This window comes from Temnothorax nylanderi, unplaced genomic scaffold, assembly GCF_030848795.1.
Source record: "Temnothorax nylanderi isolate EJ_2023f unplaced genomic scaffold, tnyl_v1.0 TNYL_tig0071_pilon, whole genome shotgun sequence".
Lineage (NCBI taxonomy): Eukaryota > Metazoa > Arthropoda > Insecta > Hymenoptera > Formicidae > Temnothorax > Temnothorax nylanderi.
In genome coordinates, this window is record NW_027249133.1 from 36073 (window position 1) to 50010 (window position 13938).

General features: G+C 37.1%; 2 protein-coding genes across 6 annotated transcripts; one reads left to right on the top strand and one right to left on the bottom strand.

Moving 5' to 3' along the window:
- The first annotated feature begins 38 nt into the window (after positions 1–38).
- On the top strand, positions 39–11839 carry Syt14 (Synaptotagmin 14). 3 transcript variants are annotated; one of them, XM_071708661.1, is made up of 8 exons: positions 39–681; positions 2733–2876; positions 3209–3346; positions 3745–3803; positions 3926–4105; positions 4419–4742; positions 4899–5252; positions 5502–11839. In XM_071708661.1, exons 1-8 carry the CDS (start codon positions 648–650, stop codon positions 5712–5714), a joined length of 1446 nt encoding a protein of 481 aa, XP_071564762.1. In that variant the 5' UTR covers positions 39–647; the 3' UTR covers positions 5715–11839. The 3 variants fall into 3 exon arrangements, with proteins under 3 accessions (XP_071564762.1, XP_071564760.1, XP_071564761.1); XM_071708659.1 differs by having other exon boundaries at positions 40–681; positions 2733–2921; XM_071708660.1 differs by having other exon boundaries at positions 302–681; positions 2733–2921; positions 4905–5252.
- Positions 11633–13589, bottom strand: LOC139773885 (pre-mRNA-splicing factor ISY1 homolog). 3 transcript variants are annotated; one of them, XM_071708669.1, is made up of 5 exons: positions 13311–13589; positions 12906–13010; positions 12796–12818; positions 12352–12670; positions 11633–12264 (listed from the first exon to the last, which is right to left on the bottom strand). In XM_071708669.1, exons 2-5 carry the CDS (start codon positions 12906–12908, stop codon positions 11899–11901), a joined length of 711 nt encoding a protein of 236 aa, XP_071564770.1. In that variant the 5' UTR covers positions 12909–13010; positions 13311–13589; the 3' UTR covers positions 11633–11898. The 3 variants fall into 3 exon arrangements, with proteins under 3 accessions (XP_071564770.1, XP_071564768.1, XP_071564769.1); XM_071708667.1 differs by having other exon boundaries at positions 13354–13588; XM_071708668.1 differs by having other exon boundaries at positions 13282–13588.
- Between the last annotated feature and the right edge of the window lie 349 nt (positions 13590–13938).

A 13938-nucleotide genomic window follows, 5' to 3' on the forward strand; every position in this document is an offset into this window, starting at 1 on the left:
GTAAACCGAAATTCGATACGAATTCGATACGGATACAGTACTTGGTACGCGTATCAAACGGTCGGTGCAAACTAGGCCATAGAAGTATAGAGGATACTTCAAACTCCTGGTAGATGGTGGGTCAAACCCCATTTTAAGCCAGGCACTTATCGCGATATTTAGCTTCAAACTTGAGCACGGGTCCAATGGACCCATGTTGGACTACGAAGGGTTAAAGCGGGCGATCAAGCTAATTGGAATTCGATCGAAGTTGTCCCTCGATCCGGTCACGTTTTCCGTGGCTCGGGGGGGGGGGGTGGGTGGCCGGGGGCCGGGGGTGGCTCGCGCCCTCGCGCCCCTCGCAGCCAGCGTCACGCAGGCGCGCACGACGGGTCTCGGCGCGGCAGGCGCACGGCGAACGACGCACGTCCGCGACGCAACAGAGTGCCGTGTGTATGTACACCCCCGCCCACGTATTTATTGTCAGCGGCTAGCCCGAAGCTAGCTGGGCCACGCTTTTACCCCCCCGCGATTTCCACGGGAAATTCCGCCTGGCGACCTTGTCGAGGGCGGATGCGGATAATGCATTCGCTATTCCGCGAGAGGCAACCCCGGCCGCGCCACCGAGCCACGTAAGGAAGCTCTTTAACGCGACACCGTGGACGAGCATGATTCTGGCTGGATCAGACCACTTCTTAGCGGGTAAGTCCACTATCCACCCGCCGCGGTGCCGGAGTGCCGGATAAACGGACCCGAATCACCCTGACCACGACGATGCCCGACTCTCTCGCCCGTATCGCCGCGCCCGAGGCCGTTATTTCTCGCGATTTATATATCGCTGCGTTCGTTCCAACAACGACGAAAATCTAAATCGTCTAAGCCAGAAATTGGAAGAACCCCTCCACGCCGCGGTCTTCCCTCCCCTCTCTCCCTCTCTTTGTCTCTGTTTTCCTTTTAAGACGCGTTGGAAATCAGGCCTCGAATCGATATTTGTTAACTTCCACCTGAATTATCCTTCTATCCACGTTCTATATCCACTTTTACGATTATAGAAGATTTAAGGGGATAGGATCGGCTTCGAACGACTGAAACGATCCTCGCGATCGCCGCATTGCGCAAGCAGAATTTCCCGAAGAGTATATAAGCAACGACTGTGTAGCATAGTAGGGGGACGCGAGTTCCTGAGGGGTGCGATTACGCGTTAAAACGAAGAAATTTTGTCGCTATTGGAAAATTAAATAGTTTAAGAATCCGCTGATCTCGGGCGAGATATGAGTTTTTCCTCTTTCTCTTCGATCGCACCGCACCGCACCGCACCGCACCTGAGTAACGCGTGTGCGACGCTGCGCAATTCCGTATCACAGGTAGTTCGTCACAACTGGAGCGATAATAAATTATTCCAGGTCATTATACGGCGCGTAATATGTCGCCGCCGCGTTAACGCGGCGCTCGATATGACGGAGCACGACACAACCCGCGATATATCTATAGCGGCGAAAAATCTCTCTCAAGTTCAAGAGGGCGAATATATTGATTCTTCGATTTTTATAATTAATCTTCTGAGAAACGAAGACCTTCGTGGAAAAGAATTTTCAGTCCACCTCCTCGTGTCTGCTTTATTTAAACTTTACTTATTCTACATTTTAGTTTACTTATTGGTTATTTATCAGTTTGTTTTTTATTTAAATTTCTCATGCCCATTTCTCCGCATTCTTCTCTCGGTTTGCTTCTTGTTACTTTATATAACGTTCTTCAATTGAAATAATAAATGTAATAATTAAGTAAAATCCCAAGTTCGAGAGGGCGAAAATATATTCTTCGATTTTTACAATTGATCTTCTGAGAAACGAAGACCTCCGTGAATTTCTCACGTCCGTTTTTCTCTTCTCTGTTTAAAATATTTCTTTTTTACAGAACATTTGTACAGAACATTGTTTAATTGAAATAACAAATGTAATAATATAATAATTAAAAGTTTTATATGCTGCCTATATGGCCGAACAAAAGTTTTTTTTTTCGGTACTAATTATATTTTTGATATGTTACTCTGATCTCATTCATGATATAATAATGAATAAAAGCATTCTACGTATATATCCCGCAGTATGTACCTACAGACCAAATTCCTACTCTTGATGTTACACATTAGTTAATTAATTGCGTGGGATAAAGCGATAATATTCTACGTTCAAAAGTGAACGTAGCAAGTGAGAAGTACATCATTTTAATGCACATATGCTGATAACGCTTTACGTTAGGCAAGTATGATATATATTGTTTTATAATAAAAGTAATATATAATTATTTATATAGTTTTGGAAAAGAAATTAAACGGTCGTTATGCAGTCATATAGTTTTTTCGACTTGAACGAAAGAAAAAATCGATAGCGCTGGAAGAACAGAGAACGAGGCAAACTTATCGCATTAATGGGATAGCAGAAGTTTTCATCTTATTAGCACGTAACGATCATTAATTAACGCTAAACTTTCACCAAGTACTTACCATTTAGCATTAATAAAATTTGTTTCAAATTTGTAGAAAACTTCGTGAAAAGATGTCAAGAAAAGTAGATAGTAAGGACAATAAGAAACACGAAGTGAGAGCTAAAAGAAGAAAGAAATTTTACGTATTCTTCAAAAAAATGTTATACGTTTTTTAAGAGAAATTTTACATATTTTTTGAAGAAATTTTACAAAAATTATATCTCTTAAAGTTTTATATTACGTTAATCCGATTTTTCGGACTGTTCCAGTACCTGTGGAAGCGACTGCAGTTTTGGGTGCCGTTGCCGGTTTCGTAGTACTCCTGTTAGCTCTCTTCCTTTATCTGTCCCGGAAGTGGTGCTTCACGCCGCCTTCGTCTACCGCGCTCTTCGGCGGAGTCTGTGTGCCACTCTGTGAGTCCACCAACAGCTCCACACCTCAAATATCGAAAAACATAGGTATATGATTTTAGTTTATATCCCGATTTCCATACTCCTATCCTCCTTGCAAATTTTCTATTATTCCGAATTCTCAAGTTTCTTTAATATTCATCCCTCTCGATCTCTGCGATAACAATTTCAAATTTTTCCAAATGAGTCTACCGGATAAATCAGAGTCGATTGACCTATAATTCATTACGCGAGATTTCTGATTGGCAAATTTTTGCAATTTAAATATGTATTCGCGGTTTTTCCTTCGCGGTATGAATTATTCATAATAATCGATAATGATTTTTGCTCAATAGGGAAAGCATTCTCCTATTCGGATCCGGAAACAAACTCCGATTCAGAGGAAGACGCTCTCCGACGATTAAACTCGCGTTCGCATCCTCCACCGGATACGTTGACTATCCAAGCGGAGGACGGACCAACGACTATCGTAGGTAAGTAACACGGCAACAGAATATAATTAAAATTCAACTAGAATTTTAAAGGTGATTATTATACATCTATATGTCTAATATGTAGGTATCATATCTATATACGCACATGTAGAGGTATTTTATTTTTATCGCATTTTATATACTTGTAATCCATACACAGCAATAATATAATAATATATATTATTATATCGGTCTTCCTCATACTAGTGTAGTAATCATGCAGAAAAGTATTATTTGTACTCTACAGTACCTACTTTTATACTTCTTAACTTTCACAAAATTTTATTTTACGTCAGTACATACACATCTTCCTCGTATTGTTATATTAACATTAAAAAATGAGAATACTCCATGAATAATTATTAAGTACAGTTGGATTTGTTAATTATTATTTATAGATGCTGGAACCACCTCCAGTAGCTGCACCGAAGAACACTCTCCAGCAGATCAACAACAGGTGATTTTAATTAATTATTTCTTGATTTGAGAAAAATTTTTAAGAAATTCGAGAAAGAATCCTGCGAATCTAGACGTAAGGGATTTGCGTTCAGCATTCGTATTCTGTTTCGTTTGTTTTAGTGCGTAGTGGAAGTTGGGGCTTCTAGCATTATACTTGATAGTAGAGAGCAGGAAATACAAGTTGAGCAAAATGACTCGACGACCAATGACGTCATTACAACGATGGGTACAGTGGCTGCCGAGGAAATCGGTAGCTTGGAAGTCGCTTTTCTATATGATGCCCCAATGCGTGAGATGACAGTGCGTATAATTATTATTTAATCATCACTTTCAATTTTTATAATTATCTCTTTTATTACTTTTGGATATTTATTTCGGTAAAATGCTTTCAAGAATATTTTGTAATTAACATGTACAATATATATATATACATATATATATATATAAAATTTATTACTTAAAATTATTATTTAATTAAATAACTTAAATAATAAATACAAAATTAAATTATTATATTATTTCTTATTTTGTATTATAAGTGATAAATTCCTATATTCGCTTTAAATTAATTATACGGCTATTGATAAACGGGATATTATTTTCCTTATTACAGATTCACGTGTTACAAGGGCGAAATTATCCCGCTGGTATTGGTGGCAGCCAGGTACGGTTAGTCCTGCTGCCGTCGAAAAAGCAAAGACGCAAAACCCGTGTCCGGCAAGGAACATCTCCGCAATACATAGAGAGCTTCTTGCTTCCTCGTGTAAATCCGGAGGATGTAAACGCAATGGGTGTACGACTCAGAGTGTATCTGTGGGGTGGCCGAATGATGCGTCGGGAAAGATTGTTGGGTGAAACCAGAGTGTCCTTCGATCAGATTAATCTACAGTTAGAAACTACCCTCTGGTTAACTCTTCAACCACCGCTTTCTTCCTCGGTAAAGTATTTGAAAAGTCTATATTTAATCATCTCGCTGATCAAAGCTATTATTACTGTTATCTTAAAGTAGCCAATGACGCGTAATGTATCTAGATGTAATGTAATCTATACCAGAATGTTGCCAGTGGAATGGAAATTGTGTTACACTTTCTAGGCACAGGACTGGGGAACCACCAGCAGTTTAACTCGCAGCGATTCCACGGGATCCCAACAATCGGTCCAGTCGTATGCTTCTCCAGCTATACCACCTTATGGCAGCAGCATGAAGGGAGGCAGTGTCGCCGAGATCCTAATCGGTTTGGCGTACAACGGCACGACGGGTCGCTTATCAGTTGAAATAATCAAGGGTTCCCATTTCCGCGGTGGAGGCGGAAACGATACAAAACCTCCCGACACTTACGTCAAGTTGGCTCTTATCGATAGCAACAATCACGAAATGGGCCGGTCTAAGACCGGCTTAAAACGCGCCCAACCGAATCCTCTCTATAAGGAGACTTTTATATTTCAGGTAACTTTTGTAGAATCTCTGATTTTCTTTATTTCTTAATCCTTTAGCTGCGGCGCGCTTCAGATAAAAATCGAATAATTTTGCAACTGACAGTTAATTCTCGTATATGTATAAACGTCTTTTGCAAGTGAGACTACCTTCGTAGGATGTATATACACTTTTCGCAGTTAAAGGGTTAACGAAACGCTGGGTATTTAAAATATGATTGTGTGAAATATGATATGTGGCATTTTTCGTTTCTGAATATAGATCGCGTTGTTCCAATTGGGAGACGTGACACTCTTTCTGTCTGTGTACAACCGTCGGCGAGGCGGAATGGGCAGGAAGGGACGGGAGATGATCGGTTGGCTCTCTCTGGGTCTGAACAGCTCCGGATCTGAGGAACTGCAGCATTGGAACGAGATGCGAACGGCGAGGCAACCGATGCAAGTGCAACGTTGGCACTCGCTACTGCGTCCTTGAGGTGTCTTCGTGTGAGTGCCTCTCATGGATTCATTCTTGATGCGACTATTCGAGCGCGAAACGATTTAACTCGGTACTCGCCGAAGAGTACGCGGGAAACAGATGCGAACAGGGCGTTTCTAGGGAAGAACAATTGCTCGCGGCAGGCTTATCTCGAGAGAGAGATTTCAATTCTTTCTCCTTATCTCACGGAGACACTGTACTGTGTACTGCCTGGTTGAAGAACGGAAGTCAATATTCCAATCGGTCTGTCAATCCCAAGTCAGAGCCCGAACAATACAAGTGTCCAAGTAACTTCGTAAAGACTTTCTAACTTCTATATCTGTTAAACAAAACGAATTACAAATATTATACAACAACATAAAGTTCAAAAGATGTCTTAATGTTTCAGATCTCTGTTAAACAAGTACCAATGTCTAAATGGCGTTCTAAAAGTGTCTCGAAAAATTAAATTAAGCCTTTTAGAAACTTTCAGGGCTTTTGTTTTGTTCGGGATGCTCTGTTTGGAATACTGTAAACTCTGAGTTACAAACTCTTGTCTAAATGTACCAAGTACATTTCCTTTTTGATACGCTGATGGGAGCAGTGTGGCTAGTCTTCGATGTTGAGGGTCCCGACGGTCGCGCGATCGTTGTTCCGGCGTTTATCGACGTTCCGGCCCAATCGTCGTACCTGTCCTGTCGCATGGTACGATGCTCTCCGACTCGACATGTGCCTGAGCCAATCTGAATCATTTATTTTTTACTTTGTGCCTTTCACCCTTTTTATGCCGCGCGCCACGCTAAATGGAGGATTGTCGTGAAATGTAAGCGGAATGTTCAAATGTCCGAACGACGTTATCTCGAAAACAGATGTGGTTACATCTCTTGACTTTATAATATTTTAAGATGCAGGGTGGTTACGCGAGATATAGAAGATCTGGGATTTCTTAATCGTTTTCAAAGGACTCTGAGAATCCGGAAGATACTTCTCGCGTGGATCGGGAAATGTGCTCTAGAAAAATTAGTTTTTCCATAATTGTTAAAATATTCCAGGAAGAGCCAAAAGTTCCTGTGATTTAGTAAACATGTTCTTAAAAAATCGAGCTATCACTCGATTTTATTTGTATCGAAGCCTAAAAAAGTTACTTAAATCTTCAGAGATTTAATAGAAAATTTCTGAGAAGAGTTAGTACTTTAATGTAGGAAACACCGTTGTTTCCTTGGAAAGCAAAAGTTTCTGGTTTGGAAGATTTGAGAATTTGCAAAAATGATTCGTGTGTCCACCCTGAGATGGGATAACATCGACACAATGAGTTATTATTATACGGTCATGTCTGTCGTTTGCGTGGATGGAGCTACAACGGAATTGTTGAGACACGTCTTGATTTTTGCTCCTCCAATTGTAATGGCTATTTTATAGCTATAGCTAGTATAGCTAATAAATATGTTAATACAATATCAAGATAGCAAGCGCCTTTGATGGATCGTATCTTTAAGAACTTCTTATTTATTTGTAAATTTTTTCAATTTCCGAGATTAAAGTATTTCAGTTTTTCTCTCTCTTCTATTAGACTTCAGATAAAATATTCCTAAAATAAACTTACACTTTTAGTTAATTGACTAAAAGTTGATAATGTCACTATGTAAATTTACAGTTAAAATTCGAAACTGAGATTGTCGAAAATAATTTTTTCTTTATCAAAGAATTTAATATTCTAATTGGTATTTTCTGTAATATTAAATGAATGTATTTCTCATTATAGCCACATTGTACGTGTCAACAATATCGTTGTTCTTCATTACTGCTATTCCATCGTTGTGTCGATATTAATCCATCTTACTATATATTTGTATATTCGATCCCGATATCCGATCTGCTTGTGTTTGTTCATATGAATCAATGTGGCGAATATCGGGCCCGTGTTCTCGCATGCATTTAACACTGAATATAGCCATCCAATTTCTCCTTGTCGATCCTTATAATTAGCCTTATTACGCAGTTCAACCAAAAAAGGATAAAAAATGACAAATTCAGAGAAGAAAATTATGGGAATGATTTATTTCTGGATTTGACAAAGTTAATTTTTCTTGAACTGTGTTATTGTGCAACTTGGGCATGCGTGAATGAAACGTAGATGCCAAGTAACAATCGATTCCAAAACGAACGAAAAATATCAATGATGAGCTTAGGCCAATATTAGTTAATAACTTAAGCTTAAGATCAGGATTATGTGTGGTTTAGGATTATCTATACACCAATATTGGTCATCAATGATTTCATGCATTCTTTAAAAAAATAATTTATTACTACTAAATTTTTAATAAATTAACGTTGCTAACAATAATATTAAGCTAAACGGCCTGGCGGCCATTGAGACGCTTAATACTAACTGATATTACTTAGCAAAATTTATACTCGTCAAGACGCTTATAAATAATGTGTATATCTACGCACTTATTTATATGCAATGGTTTTTTTTTTACTGATGACTCATTCAGTTCAGTTCTTTAACTTTTAACTTTGAACTCTTTACAACTGATATCTAACGTTCCCTTCAGGTATGCCTGGGAAAAGAGAATTTGGATGGATGAGCAGCAAATCGTAATAGATAAGATTAGGACACGGGCGTTGGTGTCTTGAGATGGTTCGAGAATGGATTGATAATATGCGTGGGGCCGGCCAATTGTCGCCGCGACGTGACGGCGGTGACGGTTCAGCGAGACCTCTCGGAACGAGATGGAACACGAGACCAACAGTTTGACAATTCAATGACGCACAATGACTCGCAAAACGCACTTCGTAAACACAAATGTGATTGTAGAGTCGATATATTATAACTGAAATAAAAACATACACGATCACGAGTATGCTAGGGATGTGGCATAATTTATGCATTAATATTAGAATTTTTGAGCAAGGGGTTCCACTGTCAATAGCTATATTAGGGAACACGCAGAAGTAGAGGATAAAGATTTAAAGATGCGATAAATTTACGCCCAAGTTAGATTACGAGAGAGAAATTGATTTAACATAAAGATGTACAAAATATTTAAAAAAAACTATGCGTACAAATTTTATTCTTTTCTTTTTTTTTTACAGATTTTTCGGCTAAAACGCACTTCTTTCAGCAAATGATTGAACTTTGTCTCCTTTTCATATCTTTAATAATTATCTTACAATTAGATATTATATTGAAGATATATTCGAGCACAATCTACTTGAATAAAACGAAAAACAAGTTGCTTCATTCACGAAAAAACATTCATTTCCAATCGTTTATAAGCTAAATATAATTTTTCGAGCACTATACATTCATAATTATTCAAATGATGTGATTAATGCGCGAATATAGAATTTGGTTTATTAAAACACATTAACTTCGTAAGTACTCAAATCTTGTTTCGATTAGCTCTTTACGTCCAATGTCTTGGAAACTGTACAAGCGTGTCTCGATTACAAGATTATCTGACAAGCGTGATTAGTGATTTTATGCGGTTTGATACTGTCATTAAAATATAGAAGTGCATAGTGTAACGTGAAAAATAGCCTTAGACCAAAGGATCGTTAGGGGACCCCTAGATCAGCGGACAAAGCCAGCGCGACTGATTAATGGACAAACAGATGCTGTGAATCATTTAACGCTTGACTTTTTCAAGCCTCTAAGTAGTAAACTTTCATCATGATTATATATTGATCCATGCTCGAACTATTTTGTCATTTAGGAGAATAAAATATAATTGCGGGGACTCAGAAATCTCCTTTAGGACACGAAGAATTGTTTTTATCGTATAACGCGTACTCTATTTTTACGTACAACATATGCGCTAGATGTGCGTTGAATTTAACCGAGAATTTAAAGCATCCTGAACGTAGCAGTTGTTTAGACTCTAATGTGTTACCTTTTTTATTTGTAATAGATTTTTTTCTTATGAGAAAAAAAAACGTGCAAAACATGTCTCCGCCTTCGATTTCGATGGCTATCGGATATGTTATGGAGCAATTCAAAATAAGAGATACGTATATTTTTATTAAAGTTCAATTGCCTGTTTGCAGATAAATTTAATTTTGAACATCAAAACTGGTAAGGTATGTAAAGAAAATATCGAGATGGATGGTATTGACATCTCGTTATATGATCATAAATAATTTATACAGGGTATTAAAAACAGAATCCTAAACTTGAAAGATATGATACTCATTTCTCATCAAGGAAAATTTAAAAAATGATTATAGCTCGAAAAATTAATTATAACAGAGATAGAATCGATTTCTTTTTTTGGTAGTACAGACGACTCGCTCGAACCACATGTCTTTTCTTACATAAATTGATTCCTCTTTCTATTCATTTTGTATAAAAATATTAAAATAATATCACATAATGTTTGTTATTAATTCAGAAAGCAATTTGCCAGCTTAGGCAGAATATTGACGTTATTGTGTCACATTAAGCTTAATTGTGTTTTGTTAGCAGAGCGGAACCCACATGGACATGTATTCCCATGTCCATGGATTGCCAGCAGAAAACGAGTAGATTGTCATTTCGTAACCATTTAAGTTAATTCTTCGATCTATACTGGTTGAGCATTTTTGACTCCTTTACGAGTACTATACTCCCAAAGTTTTGGACCCTCTTTCAACCTGTATAAATGGACGTTAATATTTTTAGCAGTATCATTATTTTTCTTGAAAAAATTTGCCTTATATTTTCTATAGCATAAAGAAAACGGGCTAAATGGGAAAATTTCCTCAACCAGATGATTAAAGTATACTGCAGCTATATGAGTGTAGAATGAGTTAAAACAGCCCCATTTAGCGTTAAATGTATACATGCGTATGTGTGTGTGAATGACATGTGAATATCATATATGAATATGTAAGTACACATAACACGATTTGTCTCGTGCATCGTTAGCTGATATTGTTAGAGAGTACTTCTGAGTCCTAGCGATATTATCGTATAATGTACAGTCTGTTTATAAACGGCACGATGCTAAAGAGGAGAGAAGTGATTTAAATATTTAAATCAATTAACGCCAAGTAGCGATATATTAATCTCTCAATTTGAAGATTATATCATTCGTTTTCTATAACACCAACTGGAATTAGGGAATTCCAAGAATTCGAGTCAGCACCCGAGTGACATACGTTAAATTAGCGAGTAGTTTTTTTAACTTTTAGGTCTTTTACTCTTTCAAGTGTAACGTAATTAATGATAACGTTAATCTTACCACACGTTTTTCACTTTGCGTGATAAGCCGCTGGATATGTAGGAAGTGTCCAGACGTGTTTTACATTTTCGCCAAACTGAAATCATATTAATCTTCAATCTTCCTGAAAGGATAAATTTTCACGAAAAGTAGGTTTTTGTTTAAAGAAAAGCTATTTTGCGTTTCTTGTATTTAACATTCGGAGATCAATGATTACGGAAGTTACGATTCGGACAAAAATGGGCTGTAACGAATCCATTGGATATCTGTTAGTCGTTGTATCAGTTGTTACCCCCTTTTTTTAATTTGATGTTTTCGACTAAAGCGAAATTGTTCTGAAAACGATTAACGGCAACTTTCATAAACTCACGTGTGATATGAGAAGTAAACTATTTTTCTTGTTTCTTTAATCTACTTAAAGTTTTATGACCATGTTGCAGGATTAGATAGGAATTATTCGTTAATAGATGCTTGCCGTATCGAGAGAATAAGAGAGCCAAGGTCAAATTGAAGAATACGATGCACTTTGCAAATATTCCAGCGACGCATTTGCGAAAACGAGAGAGAGCACGCGATATTTAGATTTTCTTACAGAATAACGATAACCTACACCGTGTCTACTCCGTTATTCTATTTCATTACGGAATAAGCACTTTGCCTATTCTCTGTTGCAGAAGATGACCAAATGATGAGGAAAGGTATCGGATATCGCGAAGATTATAAACAGACTATCCTTGGATTTTTATCTATATTTTCATCTACGGCACCCGTTTCTCTTGATAAGCATTCAAGTTTGAATGTCTACTGCACAAACTAATTATCTTAATCAATGTTATTACGTGCTTATAAATTAATAATAATTATTATATTCATCGCGTTTTATAACAATGTATTCTAATATATAATTAAACTAACAATAAATTTATCAATAGTTAATATCGCAATATCGACACATTTCAGTCTACATTTCAAAACCAACGCCGACCTTCTATACTTCAGTCTAGCCCGTACTTTTCCAGCAGCTCTTTCTTCTTTCTAACGAGTAAGGCCTCTTGAATGTCTTGTTGCGAAGGAATCAATTTTTGTGACGTTGTTTCAACTTCGACCTCTGGCCCTTCCTTCTCCCGAGATATCCACTCCTTAATGCACTTATCTCTCGCTTCCTGCTCAGCTTTCTGTTCCAATGGTATCAAAATACCGTCGTCGTCGTCCATGTAACCGTAATAGTCCGCGTCGATGTCCTTCATCAATTCCGCGCGAGTTTTTCGAGGAGGCGGTGGTGGTTCTTGCTCGAATAATTCTCTAACACCTGGTAGTTCCTTAGCCGCGCCGAAATATTTGTAGCCTCGATTACCAGGGACCTGTAATTTAATTGAACACTAGGTAAATCTCTTCGAGACTTACACTCTGCAGAGATTACAAAAAAATATTATTATCTACAACTTTACCTCACGTCCTTCATGATCTAACATGCGAGGCCCGACTCTGGAATAATCAGGTCCACCAAGCTCCTTTATTTGCGCCTCCCAATGTCGCTTCTCTCTAAGTAGCTTATTAATCTCGTCATTTAGATCACGAATGCGGAACTCTCCAAGCCCGGCATTTTGAATTTGGGCAACCTTCTTCGCAATTTCCCTAATTATTTGCATTCGCCATTTCTCTGCCTTACGTAAGTCTCTACACTCTGAAGCTAAGTATGGCCTTCGCTCTTGCTCTTTCCTTGTCCCCTCGTTATTTTGCGCTGCTCTCCAACGAGCAAGCGTTGTCCTAAGAATATTATCATGTGTATTAATTACTAACATCAACAATAGTAATCATTAATAGTTAGATTAGAATTTCTCACAGCAAATATGTAATAAGTTTATGAAACAGATGTTAAAAATCACACTTACATAGCCTTTTCTGCATTTCGTGCCTAAGAGAAAACAAAGTGTGTTTATTAACAAAGTAAAAGATCTAGTAAAATACGTAATAAAATGTAATACATATCATAGGTACTTACCATTTTTTACTTATGCTTTTATATACAACTGTCCTGTATTAATTATCCATAAATATCACTATTAACAAGATTGATCGTTTCCAGAGTGATTAATTTACAGTGGTACTGCAAGTAAAAACAAAATTATATATATATATATATATAATAATGAACTAATTATCTTAATATCAAACATGATACAAATTATTCACAGCAGAATAATCAAGTTAGGCTTTTTAAATTGGACATTTTTGAAACCGTACGGTATTACGGTGTTTTGGTGACACAAATAAGACTATTGCATAGAAAAATGTTTTCACACAATATATACATATATGTATGTTTGTGTGCATGATGTATGCATTGTGATAATATTAATTATTAAAACCAATCGTACTTTTGCTAATTTCAGGTAATAAGTTGTACTGTTATTTACAGATACTTTGAGGTTATGTTACATATTACGCACACGATAGCGAATTCTGTCGTTTACAGTATTCTAAACTGTTGCACATTGAAATCTATTAACGTTAATATATTAAGTTATCTCTTCTTTTTCTTCTTTTTGTCGTTTTCCAACCCTCAGGATCACAATCCCACGAGGAATTATTTGAAAACCGGCAAGAGTGACTCCTCAAATGGCTCAAATTGATCTTGATAACCTCGCGTGGTGGAAGCCCGAAGCTCCAGATACAGGACTGTCAATTGTTGGTAACAATAGCAACAGCTGAAAAATGCGTTGGACAAGAATAGACAATCACACGTTGTTTCTCTCCTTCAATCTTGTTTACATCCACATTGTTCTTTCTTTCTCTCAATTAATTTATTTTTACTGACTTTTCTTTTTCCTCGATACCTAATTTTTACAATAAGAAATGGAATAACTTATAGCACAGCTATATGGGTATATATGCAATAAACTATTCCTATAAATTAGAAACAAATAAAAAGGAATTAACAAATTCCAATTTAGTAACTTGTGATTTTTATTTTATAATTATACTTGTGTATACTCTCTTTCCAATTTTTAATGTTTATAAAACGAAAACGAGAT